The 23745-nt window shown below is 40.7% G+C and overlaps 1 protein-coding gene across 3 annotated transcripts in view; it reads right to left on the reverse strand.

Moving 5' to 3' along the window:
* ROBO4 (roundabout guidance receptor 4) overlaps positions 1-23745 on the reverse strand; it is a 161887-nt gene that overhangs the window by 44889 nt on the left and 93253 nt on the right. For all 3 annotated transcript variants that reach the window (XM_073603236.1, XM_073603238.1, XM_073603237.1), the window contains exons 13-17: positions 19473-19612; positions 15619-15963; positions 10384-10491; positions 10110-10269; positions 9585-9785 (exon numbers count right to left, since the gene is read on the reverse strand). In XM_073603236.1, coding sequence (XP_073459337.1) covers positions 9585-9785; positions 10110-10269; positions 10384-10491; positions 15619-15963; positions 19473-19612 — 954 coding nt within the window. The remainder of the gene's footprint in view (positions 1-9584; positions 9786-10109; positions 10270-10383; positions 10492-15618; positions 15964-19472; positions 19613-23745) is intronic.

Consider the following 23745-nt stretch of genomic DNA (forward strand, 5'->3'; position numbering starts at 1 on the left):
TTTGTGTGTTGAATTTGCACCATGAGCAATGTCATAAAGAACACTAAGGCGCACACATAACCCTGATGAAGCCATGAAAAGTGGCAAAATGTGTTGGTTTGAAGAAAGTTATTATGAGAAAAGTAATAGAAAATAAATAAGACATGAGTTGAAGATGATTAAAGTTTATAGGAATTAAATAGAAAAAAAGTTCAAGAAATATTAAACAACATTAGACAAATAATGAGGAACTTTACTCATTTTTGGAACTTTTTCTCTCTTGCTTCCTTCCCCTCCCTCTTACACATTATTAAAAGGTATAAACGTGTTTTCTTTGATTACTGTTTTTAATTCCTAAATCTGGGCCTAGGCTAGGGGTAGGGCGTGTCTGCTCATGTGCCACATCTCATAAATTGGCTCCTGGGATATTTGACATAGCTTCCAAAATTCCATTTGTGAGATGTCGTGTAGATGCAGACATGTCACGAGGGTCTGCCAGAGCACTAGCAGAGATTCTGCAGTGCGTTTGCGCATGTGCGGGAACCTGGCGCATGTGCATATACCCTGAGAGATCTCTGATAGGTCCTGGCAGAGAAAAGGAAATGCCGCTCACAAAGCCGCCGTGCTTTGATGGATACTCCCGCTGTGAACTCCTGGGTGCTGGCTATGCACAAGTCTATGGAAACAGGAAAGTCCTGGACTGCCGCACTCCTTGAAAAAGCATCTTTATTGAAAAATGTGAATAAAATCCCAAAATAGTCAAATAGCAAAAAGTGGACACAACACGAATCAAATGGCTAACGCGTTTCACATCAGATGATGCTTACTCATAGCTGATGACACTTTTTGCTATTTGACTGTATTTTGGGATTTTATTCACATTTTTCAATAAAGATGCTTTTCCATGGAGTGTGGCAGTCCAGGACTTTCCTGTTTCCATAGACCTGGCAGAGACTCGCAACATATCTGCACATGCAGTAAAGTTGGTGGTGCTGGAGAGGAGGGGCGGAACAAAACAATGCTGGAATCCATTGTCTAGTAAGTATGTTTTATTTTGATACAGGGATTGTTGTTAGCGATTTATTGATTTTTTTGGAGTGGGGTGAAGTTCCTCTTTAAATTTTATGAGGTCTGGACAATAAAGGAAAAATAAGGGAACCCCAATATAGAATCTCTTCGAACATAGACACAGTATGTAAAAACAGGGTAATCCACCCTTTGATTTACTGTAAATCGAAATAAAAACATAAATTAGACAATAATGATAAAAGGAATTTAACTTTTTTCATAATAAATATAATAATAATTTATGAACATTGAAGGGGTCAACATGCAAATTAGTAATGCATGTCACTTTCATTACTCTTAAGATCAAAAAAACTTAAACCCCAGATACAGAGTAATGTTGGTCGAAGAAACAAAAACTTCTCCAGATAAAATTATTTGTCATTGATAGGTAATGCAGACACACAAGGTGGATTTACAGGTCTTTTGTCTTCCATTAAATAAATATATTCCACATTCTCTTCCACATTCTCAGCACATCTCAATTAGTTTGCTCAATGTCGCTCGCACCATACGGAGGATCAGATCCCGGATACGGTGGAGGAATTGCTGAGCAGCTTGGCCCTAATCAATAGCTCTTCATCTAATTAATCTCCTCTCTCCCTGATAGACAGATATGGAAGCCGGGCAAGTTGGAGCTCTATCTGATAAAGCTGCGTCGCCCTTTCCTAACCGCCCTTGTGTGTTCGGGAACTTGATGAATAAAATTCATCGATTTAACTCCTTGCGCTCGCATCGTTTCTCCTCCAAGCAAAGACGCTGCACTATTTATATACTGCCGATCAATGCCTATGTAAGAGGTTAAAGAACTGCACTGGTACCAAGGCAGATCTACAAATCCTTGAAAGCGAAGTCTATAGCTAAAGGCCTTATATGTATGCAAAAACAGAAACAGAGGACGCTGCGATAAAACCACTTTAATGAATGTTAAATAGAAAAAATGCACTTACAATGAAGTGACTTAATCGGGACTAATGTGACCACACCAGGGAAATATAAAACAAAGTAATCCTTTAGTTCAATAATGCATTCCTCCTAGTCATAAATCAAAGAAATTTTATTTTATACTCAGAATTATCAAACAGAAAGTTGAAAGTTACTTTGTATGCTGATGGGAGAGGGGCTTATAGGATGGTCATGTTAGTGTTCTGTCCCTTTAAATCCTGTAATAAATGATCAAATCAATCCTAAACTGCATTAACTCCTTTTTTTAAGGGAGCACTTTTTGAGCACTTCAGCACCTTTCAATGACTTTTTTTTTTTAACACTGAGCACCTTTATCACAATTACTTATACAAGGACCTTTAAAATAAGAGACTTTTTATGGTCTTTTTTGATTATTGATATCAACTGAATTTATTTGTACACTTTCAATTTATTTACTGCTTGATTTGCACTATTGTATTTTTGACCAATATTTTGTTTTTGTGGTTTACATACTTCTTAATTTGGTTTAATTTAGTTTTTTTTTTTTGCATATTTTGCTCTCTGAGTTCACAGATTAATGCAGTTTAAGATTAATTTGATCATTTATTACATGATTTAAAGGGACAGCACATTCGTTTTTGTTTTAGATTTGGTACTGGCCCAGTGTCTTGGTTACATAAGTTGCAGCAGTCCATTATATATTTATTTTGAGCTAAGCGCAAGAATTTCCTTTAATATCACAGAGATGTTCACTAATAACCCATTGAGAAATTAGGAGGTGGGGCAGTGGCACAAAACCACCTTGTTTCTACTATACAGCTATAAAGCACAATAGGGTGGGGGGGGGAGTTATGCATGTGCACAAACCTTTTTGGCAGGTGTTTCAATTGCATAATCAACTGGAACTGCACCAAAATTCTCTGGTTATTTTCCTGATTCTTTCTTCTATCCCCTATAATTTCTTCCTTCCACCCCCTTACCTTCATTCCTGGTAAAGTACTGCCATGAAATAAGCACCATCACCTATAATACTAAAGGAGGGTCCCTGGTGATCTTGGGTCAGGGTTCTTTATTAACCCCTTTTTTTTTAACAAGGGGCCACTGATGCATAGACGCCCAGACTAAATTCAGTAATAATTGACATGGAAATTTATAGATAGGCAACTCCTATCCTCATATTGATTAGTGGTTCCACATTAATAATAACTACTGCAGTAAGGAACAGACACAGAAGATACACTCCGCATCTTTCCAAATAACTGTTCTGCTTTATTATGACGCAGTTGAAGGTTTTTATACACATGATTACGTAGGTATCAAATTAATATTACAATTGTACTTTTATGATAACAAGGGGCGTAACATAGGCAGGCTAATTCTAATCGGGACTCAGGCTAATTCTAATCAGGAAGGCAAACATGTACTGAAAACATTATTAGTGCCGTCTGCAGTGAGGACAGTGTGCAATACATATAAAATAGAATACATTTATATACAGAACTTACAAATTTCCTTTACATAATCGGTATGTGTCGGCTAACTTGACAATAATGGCATGACTAACTTGCTCTTTATAAATAGTTTTTGGCTGTTTTTTAAGGGCTCATTCACACTGCCCACGTTCTAAATGTTTCATTTTAATTTATGGGCAGCTGTCAGTTTTTAGCATTGCACTGTTTGCCTTTTTTTTATACTTCATTCATGACAATGCATCGCGCTGTTCTGCTGTGCGATGACATGCAGTGCATCTCAGTGCGCTGTGATAAAATGCTATGTTTACATTATACCACAGCTCACTGCCCCACACCCCTTGGCTGCACTGCAATGTGAACAATTGTTGTCTATGTGCCCTGGCATTTATCCTGTGTGAAAACCACCAGACACTGTACTATGCTATAATGAGCCCTAAGGAAATACATGGATACAAATACAGTATGTTCAATCCCATTTCTAAAAAAGTTGGGACGCTGTGTAAAATCTACATAAAAACAAATTGCAATGATTTGCAAATCTCATAAGCCCATATTTTATTCACAATAGAAAATAGAAAACATATCAAATGTAAATTTAAAGGTAAATTTGAAATTGAAGGCAGCAACACGTCTCAAAAAAGTTGAGACAGGGCTATTTTTACTATGGTGTAGCATCCCCTCTTCTTTTACCAACACTCTGTAAACGTCTGGGAACTGAGACCAGTTACTAGAGTTTTGGGAGAGGAATGTTGTCCCATTCTTGCCTGATATAGGATTCTAACTGCTCAACAGTCCTGGGTCTTCTTTGTCATATTTTTCATTTCAAGGTGTGCCAAATATTTTCAGTTGTCGAAAGGTCTGGACTGCAGGGAGGCCAGTAAAGCTCTCGGACCCTTCTACTATGAAGCCATGATGTTGTCATAGAAGCAGTATGCGGTTTAGCATTTTCATGCTGAAATATGCAAGGTGTTCACTGAAAAAGATGTCATCTGGATGGGAGCATATGCTGCTCTAAAACCTGGATATATTGTTAAAGAGGAAGCAAACTCCCCTTGTGTGTTTGTAACTATAGGTAAGCCTATAATAAGGCTTACCTATAGGTACTGTAAATATCTCCTAAACTTGCACTGTTTAGGAGATATTTACTGTATACTGCGTAGATTACGCCATCGCTGCATGCGCTCTGAAGGAACGGCCGCCTTTGGCGTTTCTTCAGGGCCTGTGCTGTGACCGGCGGCTCTCGCACACATGCGTGGGAGTGACATCATCGCGACTATGGTGGAGCCCGCGAACTGGGAGGAAACACTGGGGAAGTTGTCAGCTGTGTCAGCGGTGTGCAGGCACTGCTGCAGGGCTTCGTTCTAAGGTAAGTATTTCATAATGAGCTAGTATGCTATGCATACTAGCTCATTATGCCTTTGTCTTACAGAGTTTTTGTTTTTTATCTGGGTTTATAACCTCTTTAAGCATTGATGGGGCCTTTCCAGATGTGCAATCTGTCTATTCCATACACACCAATGAACCCCCAATACCATCAGAGAGCTTTTGAACTGAGCGCTGATAACAAGCTGGAAGGTCCCTCTCCTCTTTAGTCCAGAGAACGCGGTGCCCAAGGATGCCAAAAAGAATGTAAAATTTCAATTTTTTCTAACCACAGAACAGTTCTCCACTTTGCAACAGACCATTTTTAATGAGCTTTGGCTCAGAGAAGACAGCAGCATTTCTAGATCATGTTCAGATATGACTTTTCATGATAGAGCTTTAACTTGCATCTTCAGATGGCACTGCAAACGGTGTTCACAGACGTGATTTTTGGAAGTATTCCTGAGCCCTTGCAGTGATACCCATAACATAAACATGCTTTTTTTTAATGCAGTGTCGTCATGCAGTGCCAAAGAGGCCATCCATATTGCATTTCAGCCTTGTCCCTTGTGCACAGAGATTTCTCCAGATTTTCTGAATGTTTAATGATAATATGTACTGTAGATGATGATATATGTAAAGTCTTTGCAATTTTACATTGAGGGACAGTATTCTGAAATTGTTCAACAATTTTTTAGACACAGCTTTTCACAGTGAACCTGTGAACCTCTGCCTGTCTTTACTTCTGAAACTGACTGTTAAAGATGCTCTTTTTATACCCAATCATGGCACTGAACTGTTGCCAATTAACCAATTCGTTGTAAAATGTTCTTACATCTTTTCCTGTTAATACCACTTACTTTGCCAGCTTTTTCTTGCCCTAACCCAACTTTTTTTGAGATGTGTTGCTGTTTAAAGGACTAGATGGTCCCCGGCCATGACCCTGGGAGGCCGAAAGCGACTTCATGACGTCACTTTTGGCTCTGGCACATGTAAACACTGCCAGGTTTTTTTACTGGAAAGCAGAGATCAATGTTTTTTTTTTCTTTTTTATCTCATGCTTTCCAGGGTAAAGTAGATATCTGAGGTCTTATTGACCCCAGATGTCTCCATAAAGAGGACCTGTCATGCCTTATTCCTATTAAAAGGGATGTTTACATTTCTTATAATAGGAATAAAAGTGATAAAAAAATTAAAGGCACAGTGTACAAAGAACAAAAATAATAAATACAAATAAAAAAAAAAATGTATGGTGCCCGCATCCCCTCATGTTTGATGCAGAAGCAAACACATACGTTGGTTGCGCCCCAATATGTAAACGACATTCGCACCACACATGTACTGCCACAAACGTTAGAGCGAGAGCAATAATTCTAGCGCTAGACCTCTTCTCTAAACTGGTAAAAATGTTTAAAGTGCAGCCTTATGGAGATTTGTAAGTCCCGACGTTTGGCGCCATTCCACGAGTGTGCACAATTTTAAAGCGTGACATGTTAGGTATCTATATACTCAGCGTAACATCATCTTTTATATGTTACCAAGAAATTGGGTTATATATTGTGGGTTTTTTTAATCGAAATTAATGTAAGTGTATTTTGTCCAGAAAACAATTATGTTTGAAAAATTGCTACGCAAATGTAACATAACAAATTGCAATGGCCGCCATTTTATTCTCTATGGTCTCTGCTAAAAAAAATTATATATATAATGTTTGGGGGTTCTAAGTAATTTACACTAGCAAAATAAAGTGGCAGAATTGGCCTTTGCTGGAAGTGGTTAAAACTGTTCCTAATTTAGGCAAGTCTTTGCACCAGTTTCAGTAACATTGCTGATACGAGGGACAAATTCGGGTAGTTCTTACTACTGCCCTGTGAATAACCTGTCTCGAAGGCACCGACAGATTCTTAATTTACAGACCGCAGACTTATGAGGTTTAAAACAGCCTTAATTTCTACTCACTGGTCATGAGTCCACACATAGGATATTTTTCAGCTCAGCTTCCTGTACGGAATTCACAGCTAAAGTCTGTTTAATGGCCAAGGTATTCCGAAGCAGCAGTTTATCACCATACAGGAAGCTTTGCCCATTTACAATCTACTTCTTTTCCCAACACGCCTCTGTGTTTTACTGAGCATAAAAATCATCTGCTTCCTCAGCACAGGATCAAAGCACTTGATGAATGGTGCAGCAATATGGCGATCAGTAGAACATCTTCGCACTGTGCCCAGTCTGCACTCTAATCGCTTGACAATCAATAAGTTTCCAGTAAATCTTAGTTCCTGACGTTATGCTTGTAATGTATGGAAAGTCGCCTAAACAACCAGCATGGCTGAAAAGTGCCGAGCCAGCGCCGTGACAACTAATTGCAAGGAGTAATCACTTCTTCAATGACCTGCGAGGCCTCTTCAATAACGCAGGACATGAATTAGCTTTTGGCATTGCCACAGAGAAATCTTGGCAAGGCTGAGGTCTGTGAATATTACTTTATGGCAAGAACGCAAGGGGCTTTTAGGCAGCAGGATCCCTACATAAATCATGGCTGTTTTGAGTAGGTGCATTTTTGCTGCAAAACAATACAAGCGGTTTATTGATTGCTATATATCAGCCTTGACAGCAGACAATTATTGGAGATTTAAATCCTACGAAGAGAGCTTTAAATGTAATGTGCATTTATGAAAACAGTTTAGCAAACTCTTTTAATATCTCTCGCCTGCGATTATTGACTCTGGCTGTCAGATTTGTTTATTCATTGTAAGTGCTCCTGTTTATGGAAATTAAATGGACAGATTGGCCCTCCCCAAAATAAATAATGAATTAAATAAAAGACAAGATGGATGGTCATCACTGCGGCTTGAAGTGTCACCGAAGGGAAGCTTTGATAAATGTGAATCATCTGTCAACGCTTCCTGTATGATTATCCAGACAGAAACAGTAATTAATAACGAGATCTTCCTTATGCAGCATGTCCTTAGATATTTGTTTCCAGAGAAAATTAGATAACAAACAGAAATCAGAAAATACGAGAGTTAGAAGGAAAAGGAAGGGGAAGCTTTTCTTATGTACAGTATGTTTCAGTTTGATGAGTACACTGGGCCAAGGGAGGAAATGTCTACAAACTATTCATTGCTTGGAGAAAACAGTCAGCTCTTCCCCTCCTAGATGGGAGAGAAGAGAGCAGAGGAGAGAGAAGAAGAAGAGGCATAGAGAGTAAAGAGGTGACAGAAGGGAGCAGAGAAAAGGGAAGAAAAGAGAAAAGATGGGGGTTGGGGGGTGGAAAGAGAGGAGAGACAATGAGCAGCGGAGAGGAGAAGGAATTGAAGGAGATAGGAGAGGATAGAAAAGAGGTGCTGCAAGATGGAAGGATGGAGGAGGGATAGAGAGGGGAGGAGAGAGAGAGAGAGAGAGGGGAGAGTGGAAATAAGGGGAGGAAAGAAGAGAGAAGAGAAGGAGGAGAGGACATATAGGGGAGAAGAGAAGTCAGGAGTCAATATCAAAGGAGAAGAGGGGAAGAAGACAGAAGAGAGAAGATTAGAGTGGGGGTTGAGAAGAGAGAAGGGAGGAGACAGATATAGGAGAGAAAGAGGGAAGAGGAGAGTGGATAGAGAAGAGAGAAGGTAGAGGAGAGAGAAGAGGAAAGTAGATAGAGGAGAGAGGGGAGATAGGAGATTGGGGAAAGGGAAGAGAAGACAGGATATAGAAGAGTGGAGCGGGGAGAGGGATTCAATGATTACCCTGAAGGGGCCACACCTGATCCCTACTAAACTATGGGAGGGGAGTAAGAGATGCCCCCCCTTCCTTACCCTGTTCCCCCTTCTCGCCCCCCACCTTTTTTTCTTTTCCACTCTCTCCTCCTTTTCCTCCCCTCCACCTTTCTTCTACCCCACGGAAACCATTGACCATGTATCTACCACAAATATTATACCTGACCATAACCTACCCTCTCCCAAACTCCAATGCAACCATCTATACATGTTGGCAAGTCTCATTTCCTACTCTATGCCAACCAACTGATCTCCCCCTGAGAACCGCATGCCACAACCTATGCCCCTGCAGCCAGCATTGATAGGCTTATATGTGGCTTCGGCTCTCCCAGCACTGACCTATGCCTAGGCTCTCTGCCTTGTGGCCCAGAGACCTAAACAGACCACCACTCTCCTATCAAGAACTTGGGCGACTCCCTTACCTGATTCTTATTTACTTCTTTGTTATGGACCTAGATCCTTTGTCCACCGAGGCAAGATTACATTCTTCCTTGCTGGTTTATGCATAGTCTACCTGAATATATCTGTTATGTTACCTTGTTCTCTGCACTTCATTGTATGATTACTGTTAATACTTATTGTATGCTTTACCTTTTCCAAATAAAAATTTGTTGTGTAAAAAAAAAAAAAAAAAAAAAAAAAGAAAAAAAAGAGGAGAAAACAGGTAAACAAGAGAGATGGTAAGGGGAGAAGAGTAGAGAAAGGTGAACGTGAGAAGAAGAATGGGCAGCTAAGGAACAAATAAGGAACTTCAGCAAAATGAAGGCCAAGAGAAGTTAAGGTGATGAACAGTGTGGGGAGGAAAGCAAAAACTGGGAAAGGGGGGAAAGGGGTGCAAAGTAAAGGAGTATAAAGGGAAAGGAAACAGACAACAGAAATAAAAAAAATATGGAAAGGGAAGAAAAAAATAACAAGGGGAAGCAGAAGACAGGTGCAGAAAGGAAGGAGAAAAGACAGGAATAACAGAGAAAAGCACAAAGAGAAGACATTAAAATAGTTTCTTGGTTCTGGCACTCACCTGGTATTGTCCCCTCTTTCGCTAAGTTCTAGATAATGGGCGACCTCATTTTGAGTGAGCACATGATCATCACTGACTGATAAGAAAACGGGTGTGGCATGACTGAATTGTAAATCATCTGGTGGAGCCTTTTTTTTAGCAACATTAGCTTGTTTGTGGTCATTGTCTTGTAGTTTAGAATAAGAGGTGCAACCAGGAATCCTGTAAGAAGCATAGGAAGACCATGTGAGCTCCATAGACATGATACCTGGACAGATGATAAGCACTCTTGCTTTATGACAGCTTGAGAAAAACTTAGCCCAAGGACTAATGACAATGAACGTTTGATAACTTAATAGTTTCCCCACTTTAATAACTTTACTTTGTTTTGTTGGTGATGTGATATATAGAAAAAGAAAGACAGTTTTACATTTTTTAAAGTTTCCCGCAAAATATAGGAAGTATGGGAATATTTCAACATTAGGAGGCCCTTTAAAGGCCTCTTTGGATTCCAGACATATCTACACAGAATAAGAACTAACTTACATTTTTTCCTGGGTCTCTGTGGCTGACTCCTCATCTGGCGGAGGGACAGGGGGTGGTGGCAAAGACGGGATATAGGGCAGAAAGTCCATGACTTTGAAAGAAGTTGTGTACTGGAGAATTTTAGGAGAACTTAAGGTCTTCATAACTTTAGCGTATTCCACTGAGAATGCAGATAGAGAAGACCAATGTGTGAGGATGGGCAGAAAGTAATGAAAAGAGATACTGCAACTAACCACATTGAGTGTTTCAGCACATGCAATTATGACCTGCTTACCTTTTCCTGCCGGGGCTCCGTCCAAGCTCTTCACACTGGGCACGCTACCACTTTGGTTGGTCGTCTGACCAAATGGGGACAGAGGAGCACTATTCACATGATGAAGCTCTGTTTAAGATATAAGATTCTCTGATAATGAAATCTTAAATATTATCTGAAGGATATAATCTGACAAAGGACAAAGAGAGTGTGAACATCCCCATCAGTACACAGACCGCAATAAAGCTGGCCATAGATATCGAAATTCAGACAGTTCAGCAGGGACCAGCTAAATTTCCAATCCAACTATGGCTGTTCCCATTCGAGAGGAGTCAATCTAATGATTGATTCCACTTAAACAGGACTACTGGTAAATTTTCATTTGATTTGCTGCAGTACTGATTCATTTATTCTGAGAGCAGAGGAGTCCCAATGTCAGAATAAAATTGCTGAGCAGGGAAGATTCCCGCATCCACTTTGTATTGTAGTTTTTTAAATTAGCACGCTGATTGATCGAAAAAGCTGATCAATGTATGGCCGGCTTTAAACCTCAGAGGTTCTAATCCATCCACAGTCCATCAAAAACTTAAAAAAACATGTTTACCTTTAGATGGACTTAAAGGTAGAATTCCAGGAAAGGCATTAAATATTAATAAGTCAGTAAAAAAAATAAATAAAAAGCACATAGAAGACAACTTTTCTGCAAAACTTACTGTCAATCAGGAAGACATACCCCCTGCAGTATTTCTATTCTGCCAATAGGCATTACTGTAGCCATTCTGATTCTGTATATTGTTAAAAAATGCTGTACCAATTGAGAAAAAACTGTCTAGATCTCCTAGGGTTGATTCGCTCTGTACATTATTTCATCATGCATTTTTATCAATGTGTCCCGTTTGTTTACAAATTCCACCCATGGTTCAGCATCTGATATTTCTCTCCTTCACTCATGCTCGGGTCTGGGGCGCCCTTCGCTTCCCTCCCGACACGTGCGGGTCCCTTGTCTGCTTCCCCACTGTGTGGGGGGACAACCTGGGACACCTCTCTGGCTATAAACTCCCAGTTTCCGGGTTTTCCTCTGTTCCGTGCTCCAAACTGGAGCGCAGACAGCAGCCACCTGCACGTCGGTGACGTGGGATGTGACTCCGCCCCCTCTGGGCGGTCTTATGCCGGGCGTCATCACGCCGGGGGACTATTGGTGGAGTTTGCCACCAATTTTTGCCGTGCTCCTCCGCCTATTCACTGTGGCCAGCTGACGGCCATCACAATCAACAATGTAATTGGGCTGATGCTTTGATATACGCTTATATACCAACTCTTCAGGCATTTATTTCAGATGCTGAAGGAGCTCATGGTGGTAAAGCAGCACAATTTGATACATTCCAATATCTCTCAGGTATACTCACTATTCTTACTATTACCAAATACAGACCTTATTCTATACAGCCTTATTGATGCTGTCAGGTCTTATTGCTTAGTGCTTTATTTTAATGCACTTAATACCCTTGTTAGTGACCTTGCCATGCATTATATCTTTAACATGGTTATACTGGTCCAGTTCAAGCAAGAGCTTTTGCTCTTCAGTCTTGAGTCCTCATAGTGAAGCATTGGTTGCCTTCTGTGTCTGAGCTTGTTGTGTTCTGGAGGGGATCTCATTTGCTGTCCATGATTGGAATGATCATCTACTATTCCTCAGACTTATCCCATGTGGATTATTTTACTATGTAAGTAGTCCATATCCATGGCTGAACATACATGATTAGAGATTCCTTTGTATATCTTGCAATCGCCATAATATTCACACTAATTACTGCATACTAATATTGTACTATTTGCACATTTTCTTTGCTATAGAAAATCTGTACCCATCTGAACCAAATTAACCTCTGAAGGAGGACATTTAGTCCGTAACATGTAAGGTGTTTTACATCTGTATTGATCATCACTAGTCCATCCCGCACCAGGGCAGTGGTCAGCTCATACAATTGTACAAATTGGGTATCAGATACTGTTTTTATGTATTGATTTCTATATGTCCATTATTGTCATATGAAAATAAATTTATACTTTTTATACCTTATGTTTGGGTCTGTCTATAATAGACCCCTAGGGGTTCCTAACCATGCCTTCAGGCACCAGGTTTTCTTCAACTGTTCAGTACAGTAGTTTTCTAAACCCAGGACAGCATGATGGCACACCCCCAGGGGTGGGTCCATGACAGCCTGGGCTCACAGGAAGTGGGAAACTGGCTGTCATTCAGGCCTTTAACCTATTGGCAGAATAGAAATACTGCAGTTGGTATGTCTTCCTGATTGACAGTAAGTTTTGCAAAAAAGTTGTCTTCTTTGTGGTTTTTTTTTTTTTTTACTGATTTATTAATATTTAAAGCCTTTCCTGGAATTCTACCTTTAAGTCCATCTAAAAGGTAAACATTTTTTTAAAGTTTTTGATGGACTGTGGATGGATTAGAACCTCTGTTGAGGTTTAAAGTTGGCCATACATTGATCAGCTTTTTCGATCAACCAGCGTGCTAATTTTAAATAACTACGATACAAGGTGGATGCGGGAATCTTCCCTGTCCATTATTGTTATATGAAAATAAATGTATACCTTATGCTTTGGTCTGTCTATAATAGACCCCTAGGGGTTCCTAACCGTGCCTTCAGGCACCAGGTTTTCTTCATTTGTTCTTAAATTGGGTCGGACAGACCAAATCTTTGTCCACACACATTCCAATCCCTCCCCCACTTTTTACTGTACTGAACAGTGCTCACACATGATGATGTTGGTGCGATTTAGTGCAGGAGTAAGGACTACCCATCACCGTCACTAGAACAGAGGCAGAAAGGCCAGTCTGAAGACCTTTTTTAAAAAGGCAGAGTTCTGCTTTAAGAAAGAGATCACCCTGTTTTTATTTCACACAACAAAAATCCATTAGGGGACACTACCAGTTAGTTGTATTTGTTAATGCTGGGTGGAACTGGAAATTGTGGTGTGAATACCTCATGAACAGGGTCCATGATAGAAATAAGGAGAAAGCATGTGGTCTATGTAAAATGGAAACACCACTTTTGGGCAACTTTCTCTTTTTTCAACACCCAAAATAAAACAAACCTTAACACAAGGACTTTTAAGGTACCCACAAGGAAATATGTTAAAATTACAGCATTTTATCAATGATACAAAGAATATTATTGTATGAATTGAAAAGTAGGCACATTCTTACATAGTGTTAAAAGTAATCAAAGCTCATCTAGAGGGTATCCAGTATATGTAAATATTAACAATTTAATATGGTCATAAAATGATAACGATATTGATATCTATGACATATCAAACTGGTGGATGAAACTAGCCCTTAATGTGTTTCTCGGAACTACATTCTGCTTCTTCAGAAGAACAGATGAGGATTATTATGGATTTCCCGTCTCTGTGCTGGTACGCAGGGGGGTCCCTCACAAAAATTACATACATAAAATTTGAAGTACATGCTGAAAAGATGGGGTCATCATCATATAATGTCTCCCAAGCGAGCACTGAGACCATCCAGATGGACAGAGGAGGGAACCAGGTTTGCCAACCGTCAGTAAATTTATAGACAGTTTGTAAAAATTTGTGATTTTTTTTTTTTTTACAATTGCCTGTAAATATCAGGAGCTGATAATTTGTCATGCTGTGTTGACTTTTTAAGTGTAAACCAGGCAAATTACTTGTTTTGGGTATTGTCAGTGTTTCCATATTGTGTTTATAATCAATTGTTTTTAATAGGAGTTCTGTCATTTTTCATGCTGTCAGTAAAAAAATGTGCTCCGTCAGTAAATTTGCCATGTTTTGTCAGTAAAAAAATGCTGTGGGAGGTTGGCAACACTGGAGGGAACACAAAGTATAAACCCACTATATACCTGATTTGCAAAAAGGGTACAGGTTTCGGTGTTTGCCCAGTAGGCCTCATATAAAAGGTAGCCCCAGCTTTTCAGCATGCTCATCAAAATCTATGTATGTCATTTTTGTAAGGACCCCCTTCCTCACACCAGCACACAGGTGGGCAATGTATAGGCCCCGGTGACATGGGTAAGCAGTGATTTGCCATATGGATACATTACTAAAAGTTTGGTTTTTAATTGCATATTTGTCTTATTTTAGATCATAATCCTCATCTGTTCTCCTGAAGAGGTGGAATGCAGTTCACAGAAATGCATTGAGTCAAGAGCTAGTCTTGTCCACCAGCCATAGATATGAATGTTTTTATTATTTTTTGACCATATTAAATAGTTTACATATACTGGAGAATGCTGTCCAGTTCTGGGCACCAGTCCTCAGGAAGGATGTGCTGGAAATGGAACGAGTACAAAGAAGGGCAACAAAGCTAATAAAGGGTCTGGAGGATCTTAGTTATGAGGAAAGGTTGCAAGCACTGAACTTATTCTCTCTGGAGAAGAGACACTTGAGAGGGGATATGATTTCAAATGATAAATAGTGTACTGGTGACCTCACAATAGGGATAAAACTTTTTCGCGGAAGGGAGTTTAACAAGACACGTGGCCACTCATTAAAATTAGAAGAAAAGAGGTTTAACCTTAAACTATGTAGCGGGTTCTTTACTGTAAGAGCAGCAGGGATGTGGAATTCCCTTCCACAGGCGGTGGTTTCAGCGGGGGGCATCGATAGTTTCAAAATCTATTAGATAAGCACCTGACCGAACGCAACATACAGGGATATACAATGTAATACTGACCTATTATCGCACACGTAGGTTGGACTTGATGGACTTGTGTCTTTTTTCAACCTCACCTACTATGTAACCATGTTTTCTACTTATGCAAATGAAAACATCGTTGTTGAGCTGGAGTTTTGTGCTTAGACCTTTTTTTCACAATACTGTACAGTACAGTAGTTAAGAATGCTTAAAATATTGATTACTTGTGGCTCCTCGTTTACCAACCAATTTGTTTAGGACCCGGTCATTGGAACGGAACCTGGTCATTAAGTGAGGAGTACCTGTGTAAAGGAACCTTCTTCTGTTTTTTATTCATACAATTTTATTCTTTGTATCATACATTGTAAATAAAATGTTGTCATTTTAACATATTACATTATGGGTGCCTTAAAAGTTTGTGTGGTATGGGTTGTCTTAATTTCTTCACTTTCCTAAATATGTAGGATGTGCCACTCTCTTTTACAATGCCCCTATATTTGCTTTCTTGTGAATTATTTCAACACAGTCAATGCAATCATCAGCCATGGCAGCAGTTTTACCTTTTTTGCAGTTCTGGCTCCAGGGTTCTTTTAGGGCCATGCTGGGTGGTACGGGGAGAACTGGCTTGTGTGGGATCTTGTTTTTGGATCCACCATGTGTCAGATTGCTAGAACTGCCAGGATTAGAACCACGCAGGAACAAGCTGTGGTCGAGAAGACCTGGAGACGTGGCCGATTTTGCCCTGATCCCCATTCCAGGGAGTCTGGTGGGCAGAGGACACTGGAAGGTTGTCATTTCTTTTCCAGGAAGATCCACATATAAAGCTCCATACATGCTGCCAGTATCAGGCACTAGCGGGATTATCTGGCTGCGGCTAGTCTCACTTTTGCGTTCAAATGAAATTGCTGCGAAGGGAAAAAATAAATCACTTTGAAAGCAAGTCAACAGATTTAGAGAAACCAAATATAGAGGAACCACAAGTCACAACATCCTCCACAAGCCTAGTATTACTGGGCAGCAGGAAAATTAGAAATGTTCTTCTAAAAGTGCAAATTAAAGCGTATCTAAATCCAGAATATATTTTTGTTCCTGGATAAGGTGGAGTATTTTGAAGGGTTTTTTACTGCTGTCTATGCCCTCACTGGACAATTTTGCCCTCTCCATTTGTCCTGGTCAGCAATGCTGAGAAAGAAAAATGATAGTAAATCCAAACTTTTACATTTGTCACCAAACACCTAAAGAGGGGAAATCTTCCAATCAGGACACCAGTTCCTGTGACAATGATCTAAGCTGGGAATTTACTGACTTTTGTAGAGAATTCATCTGTTGTGTCTCTGGGACAGGATGTAAGGGGAATCTCCCCAGTAGGACCTGACAGGTTTAAAAAAAAAAAAAAAAAAGGAAAAAGGGCCTTATGATAAACGTTGAAGGTTACAGTTTGTCCATTTTTTACGCTCGCCTGTGCTGGGCATTTGGTTTCTCTACACTCACTGACATTTTGGGAATTTCTTGGCAGAATTACCTTCTGGCTTGGCTAAGCGATTGAATTACCTTGTAGCAATGAGTTAGGACTGCAGATAATACTGGGGTGCTGTGATGCGGCCTCTGCAGCTTACGCATGTATTTGCAAATGTATTTGCAAGTGTGTGCAAACTAAACCCTTTTTTAACGTGAACTGTTAGACAGGACTACTCGATTTGTTGCAGGCTGGCTAGTAAGCTGAGCTGGGAATTTTTCTTTGTTGTTGTGTGTAGCAATGGGATCAATTGGTATGAATATATGTTTATGAGGGAAAACCTCTATTCTCTATGCTTATGCTGAAATATTTCATATCAATTCCCCCCCGAAGAAGCAGACGTTGACCCAAGAAACGAGTCAGGAATCGAAAGGGATGATTTATCTTAACATTCTGGAACAAACAATAGAATGTACACATCATCTCAGCTTTATCTTCATACAGATGTACTCTTTCTGCCAAAATTTCCTAAATGAGAAACGTGTCATGGCAACAACAACTTTGAAGTCAACTGTTATCCGAAATACCATTAGAGAATTAGTAAAATGCTAAGATGGTTCAATCCCAACAGGACAGTAAAGTAAGTAAAGTGGGAGCGGGTACTTGTCAAAACCAGGTTACCGCCATTTGTGCCATTTGGTGAAGAGGAGGGCCTTAAAGTGAAACTTCCGCTTTTGGGTGGAGCGCCACTTTATGCTCCAAGCCTTCTCAGTGATCTAAAACTTTGCCTATACAGAGCCTCCTGGACTTCAGCCTTATGTCAATGAATCAGGAGATTCCATTTTTGTAACCTGTCTGTCCCTGCCAAGGAACAGGGTTCTGTCCCTGCCTATAAACCTATTAAGGACTCCTTTGTGATAGAGATAGTGCTATTCATAGCATATTTGCATCCAAAATGGCTGCTGAAATCAAATGTACAAATATGACACAGACTGCCCCAAGGTAGTTCCTGACCCCCTTCTTACTTGCCTTTTATTAGGTCTGTTGAAGGGGACGCAAAGGTCTTCTGTAAACTGCAATAAACATTCCAACTACACAAAGATTGCCTTGATATAGAACATTCACATTCCCTTTGTTTTCCCTCATGCATATACACATGGGAGGCATGGTGTCTCTATTTTTCCAAGTGAGCAAGCTAACATTTTTACTTAAAGTGGTTGTAAACCCTTACATATACACACTGATGTGACTAACCTTAGGTAATTCACAGAGATTAAACAAATCCTATGTAAATTGTGCATGTTTATCTGTAGCCCTCTCTCTTCTACAATCATTCAGAGTACTGAATTTACACATCATGTCTCAGCTTCAGAAGGCAGGGGGCAGGGATCTGATGTCACACAATGCACAGCACAGGCTAAGTGTAATCTGAGACCTGAGTGGAGGAAAAGGACACATCCCCTCTACGCAGTCTCATAGCATGCTAAAGCTGGTAATCACCTGCTGTCTGCTGGAGGGGGTCTCCCAGGATTGCTTGGTGTTGGCATAGACTGTCTAATGCGGCTTATGCAGATAGCAGCGGAATAAGAGAGCGGACTAGAGTCACACTAGGTGCTTTGTGTTGAGGTGAGTACTCACTATTGAAGGACATGTTATGTTCATTTGTCATTTCAGGGCTTTACAACCTTTTTAACACAGACCATAGTGCCTATGACCTACTAATTTATCAAAACCTTGACAGCGGCTCTGACTATTTTTCACTCTATTGAAGGCTAAAAAAATTTGGCTGGAGTTTCCCTTTACCAATTATTCCCTCAATTCAAACAACGCTTATTCCTCCAGACATCACTGGCTTCACTAATAATAATATAATAAGATGACAAAATAATAATATAATGACAAATTATCAAACTGCCACCCTGGCAAGACATGCTAAAATGTCTACAGCTTCTCCCACCACAGTTACTAAACCGCATAAAGATTGAAATGGGACCTAAACGTAAACCTGGAATTATTCCAAAGTGTGACGCCCAGATTGAGAAAATGTCACATCAATTAAAGGTTTTGCAGAGCAAGCACTAAATAGCAAGTCCAGTTATAAAAAAAAAAAAAAAAAGGATAATTAACACGCTGGCAGAGAACGGTGAAAATGAATGTAAATGAAAATGAGCTCAAGCCGTGATTTCCATGTCTCGTAGAGTGACATGTCCGTGTTAATATGAAGTAACTTAGAACTCAACAAAAAGCAGTGCCTACAAGCAACACCATGCAATTATACATCATTCACACACAGTAGGGACTGATGGATACATAATACAACAATTATACACACTATGGATTGTATACAGTTATCGCTCCATCTCAAAGCAACGGACAAATATGACAGGCACCTCCTACGTCAACATTTTAAATGCGGAGGAATCCTTGAAATAACTTTCATGGGTCAGGGGGGCCTTGCTAATGATTACTATATCTACAGCTCAGGGTATATTAGTGTAAACAGAAAGCTGAGAGACAAGAATAAAGTAAAGAATAAGGAATGTTGCATACTTTGCTTATTTGACTTGGGGGGGGGGGGGGCAGTAGAAGCGCAGCTCAAATGTGGGGTTTTACTGCGCCCAACCACTAGTGTGAACAAACCCCTAGGGACAACTAAAATCATTGATGTCAATTCCTTCTTATCTGAGAGAAAAGAGGAGAAGCTCCACTAATCTCAGGCCACTGGTTTATCCCAGTGGCATTGGCCTGGGAACAATGCAGGAACCATTAGGCAGTAGGTCAATGCACCATTGCTCAAGGATCTTCTAGCAGCCTCTGGAGAATCCCTAGGGTCCCACAGAACCCTGACTGAGAAAGGCTATCATTCACCATACAATTTTACAGGGAAAAGATGTAAACTCTCTAGTATGTTGGATGATTTTGGTGCTTAGCCTTTTGGAACAATTCTGCGGCTCTTACTGGATTTTTGAAAGTCGGAGGTGTCTTTGCTTTCCATCCACATTAACTGGCTGTTCACGCTGGTCGTGCTACTGTAGTTTCTTGAACATGATGCAGATTTCCAAGTGTTGGAAAGCCACGGGGAGTCACTTGTGTCCATCCTGAAATACAAAGGGATAAAGAAAATATTTACATCAATTCAATATCATTAAAAGATTAACTCCTTGCAGGAGGGGGTCGGGTACCGGCTTTATACCAGAACTTTTCTTTTGGTATACATGGATATGCATATCTCCTAACTGTCCCTGATTTGGATCAAAGTTCCTCTGCCCCTCTTTCCTCCTTGATTGTCCCTTATTTTGGTCTGATCTATATAGTTGTATATAAAATGCACTTTTTAACTTTCAAAAAGTGTTTTCCAGTGCTAAACCTTTCATCCAGTTTCTAAATTGCTGCATGTAAATTTCAAAAGTCAGTATAAAGGAATAGCAGTGAAAAAAAAAAGCATTTGTGGGTTTAAAATTTTTAAATTTTTTTTTATAATTCTCCTTTAAGAGGGTGAGGCAGGGTGTGTACCTACATACTTTTGCTAGTAAGTGTCCCTTGTTTCCATCTCAAAAAGTTGGGAGGTATGGACATGTGGCTTCAAACTTGTATATGTTAGTAATTTTTCTTTAAGACAGTGTCAAAAAAGTGGTCAGTTGACCACTTTGATGCTGGCACTAGGGGAATCCAACAAAAGGATAACGTGTCCTCCACTAACAATTCCTGGCACCATCTTGGAGGAGCCTGGGTTTGATTGAACACAGAGTTCTTGTGAGATTTCAGCATACATTTTTGGGTGTAGGCATACTTTATATAGCATTATCTGCACCAAGATGGAGCCCTTAAGTGGGAAGTGAAGTTAGGGACAGTACCCCATTTTGATTAGTTAGCGATGGTTCTGGAGACATCTGGGAACAGACTGAGATGGAGAGATTCAAGGTAGTGGAAAAAGCAGAATTCCTTTGCAAGGACTATCTGCTCAGTTTCCAGTCTGAATAGAAGGCTTTTACTTCCAGTAGTGCTCTCCCCTCTTGGGAAGCCGAAAGATCTTGTGGGTATTATGGAAGAAACCGTGATAGTTCATCTAAGAAAGTCAAAAGTTACAAAGATTTGTTGCTTAAGGGAAGCCCTCTCTGATTGTGCTCCATGTAGAATAAGTGGAGGCTTGTATACTCTGTGTACTGTCAAATTATATCTCTTCTTTGGGTGTTAAGCTGCTGGACCCTCCAAGGAAGGGGTACAAGGCTGAAAGAAAAAGTATTTATTTCTGACTGTTTTCTGCTTTTTCTTCTTACCGATAAAAGATTTCTTAAAAAGAACTGTAATGTTGTATTGTGTTTATCCCCTGGTAACACCCCCAGATCACTGACATATTACATCCTCCTAAAACATTATGGAAGTTTCTATCTAGAAAGGTCGAGATGGGCACAACAGAATTAGATGACAAGAAGCTGTAGTCCTATGCAACCTTCAATGGTTTATATCAATTCTGAACTTCTGAGCCAACTGGATGTCATTGGCTGTCGACTGATTGACTTTTTGTGGAAAGTTTGGCAGATGTAAACCCAATCATCAAAATATCATATATTCCTTAGTTTGTTAGCATCATAGAAAAGTCAATTTAAATGTTTTTAAATGTATAGCTTTCATTAAAATAAGCCTCAGTGATCCTGCCATGAAGGCCCTTGTTCAGCCACTTCTTGTTCTACAGTCACAACGCTCTAACCCTGTCCTGTAACAGGCCGCAGGGGTGGCATGTTGCAAGATTGTTGCACAGGAGAGGCCTATAGCAGCCAGGGTGTGTGTATATCCTTGTCAAACTGAGCATCTCCTTTCTGGTACAAGTAATGTGGCCATCCAGACATTTCCACAGCCACCAGAACATGCCATCATCTCTACGCAGCCCCACCCTCTGTGACCCCCCCCCCCCCCCCATCATGTATGCTGGGCTCCACTGTCCCACTCAAGGGCCTGGGATGGGTACTGCAGATGTCACTAAGTAGCGCGGAGGGAGATCAGTGAATGTCTTTTGCTAATATTTCTTTTAAAACCCCAAGTGCATGCACATACACTATATTGTCAAAAGTATTGGGAAACCTGACTTTAGAGGCACATGAACTTTAATGGCATCCCAGTCTTAGTCTGTAGGGTTTAATATTGAGTTGGCCCACCCTTTGCAACTAAAATAGCTTCAACTCTTCTGGGAAGGCTGTCCACAAGGTTTAGGAGTGTGTCTATGGGAAAGTTTGACCATTCTTCCAGAAGTGCATTTGTGAGCTCAGCACTGATGTTGGATGAGAGGCCTGGCTCACAGTCTCTGCTCTAATTCATCCCAAAGGAGTTCTATAAGGTTTAGGTCAGGACTCTGTGCAGGCCAGTCATGTTCCCCCACCCCAAACTCACCTATCTATGTCTTTATGGACCTTGCTTTGTGCACTGGTGCGCAGTCATGTTGGAACAGGAAAGGGACATCCCCAAACTGTTCCTACAAAGCTGCGAGCATGAAATTGTCCAAAATGTCTTGGTATGCTGACGCCTTAAGAGTTCCCTTCACTGGAACTAAGGGGCCAAGCCCAGCCCCACACCATAATCCCCCCTCCACCAAATTATTTTGACCAGTGCACAAAGTAAGGTCCCTCCTGGACCATACCAGGCCACATGCCCTCAACATGGAGGGAGGGTGGGTGTACCATGAGAGGGGGGCTGGGATCTGGGGGCTGCCTTGTTAAAGGGGACAAGGTCCTTTGGGGGGGCACAGAGCCCCCCCTGCCCTAAAGCACCCACCCCCCCCATGTTGAGTGCATGTGGCCTGGTATGGTCTGGGGGGGGGGGGCGCTTGCTCGTCCCCCCCCCTTTTCTGGCCTGCCGGGCTGCATGCTTGAATAAGGGTCTGGTATGGATTTTTTTTTGTTTTGGCGTGGGGTTCTCCCTCAAGAACCTCAGAGCGCAAGTCGCATGCCAAAAGTCGGATCAGTTAAGATGATAATCCTGACTTCCATTCAAATCAATGGGCTGAAATTGTGCCCAAGTCAGACCAAAGTAGTGCAGGAAACATTTTCAAAGTCGGACTGACACAAGTCAAGCCAGTTAAGACGGCCCGTATAGGGAACCATTGATTGTGACATGTCATGCGACTTGTGCTCTGGAAGTCGGAGCGCATGTCAGACAAGTGTGAACCGGCCCTAAGACTGAGATGCCATTAAAGTTTATGTAAAGGCAGCCGTTCCAATACTTTTGACAATATAGTGTGCGTACACACACAAATACACATGTTGTGTGCTCCTTGTATGAAAATGGTGCTTGGGTTGAACATATTAGGAATCACCGCGCACACCCGAATGACTGCAATAATTCTAGACCATCGTTCACTCATGATTAAGTCAAAACAGATGATACGTAAAGGCTTTTAAAGCAACACCTATGGACAGTTTGAATTCCAAAGGTATGTCACAGTTTCACGGGTGCGGAATGTTGTTTGGCATCTATTAATGCAACACAACTTCATCTTTTATGTTTTACCAAAAACTGGGTGATATATGTGTATGTGTGCACAGAGGGAGGGGCAGGGAGCCAATCAGTGGTGTTGCAGGGCATTTAAGCTATAGTACCAGGGGACAGAAGAAGAGAGCAGAATAAACAGAGAGGGATGACTTATCACTGTAATGCTGCTGCTCCTTCACTGTCCAATCACAGGCTTTGGGTGGAGAAGTGACGGGCTGTATTGCTAATCTACAGTAGAGAAAATTCAGGTCTGCAGCCTAGCTCCACTGTCTAGTAAGGTTGAGTATATCGCAGGACTCGAAGGACAGAAATATAAAGACTTTTGCACCCACAACAACCCTCATATACATATTTCAATGGCTTACTTAGCTGTTTGCCTGGAGTTCATTTAAAAAAAAAAAAAAAAGTAGAAAGTATTGTTAATCCCTGGAGGCTCAAGTAATGTTTTATTTCAGCACTTAACTATATTTTAGAGCCAGGAAGATGTAAAGTACCGCCGTGGAGAATGTCACACAGTATACGTAGCACTATATCTCCTGAGACAGCAATTTATTGCCGCTTCTGAAGGACAAACGCAAATGAGTCTTATTGAGGTGAGGAATTGCTGAGACGTAACGATATTTTATAGCTGTTAAATGGCGCTGTCACAAACTCATTCCTTAACTTATTTTTTTCCCCTGAAATACGGCCTGTCTTAGAACGACATGCAAAGCGAATTCGCGGCTGTGCGGCGGAAAGGCAAATTCTG

Source organism: Aquarana catesbeiana, linkage group LG10 (assembly GCF_042186555.1).
Source record: "Aquarana catesbeiana isolate 2022-GZ linkage group LG10, ASM4218655v1, whole genome shotgun sequence".
Lineage (NCBI taxonomy): Eukaryota > Metazoa > Chordata > Amphibia > Anura > Ranidae > Aquarana > Aquarana catesbeiana.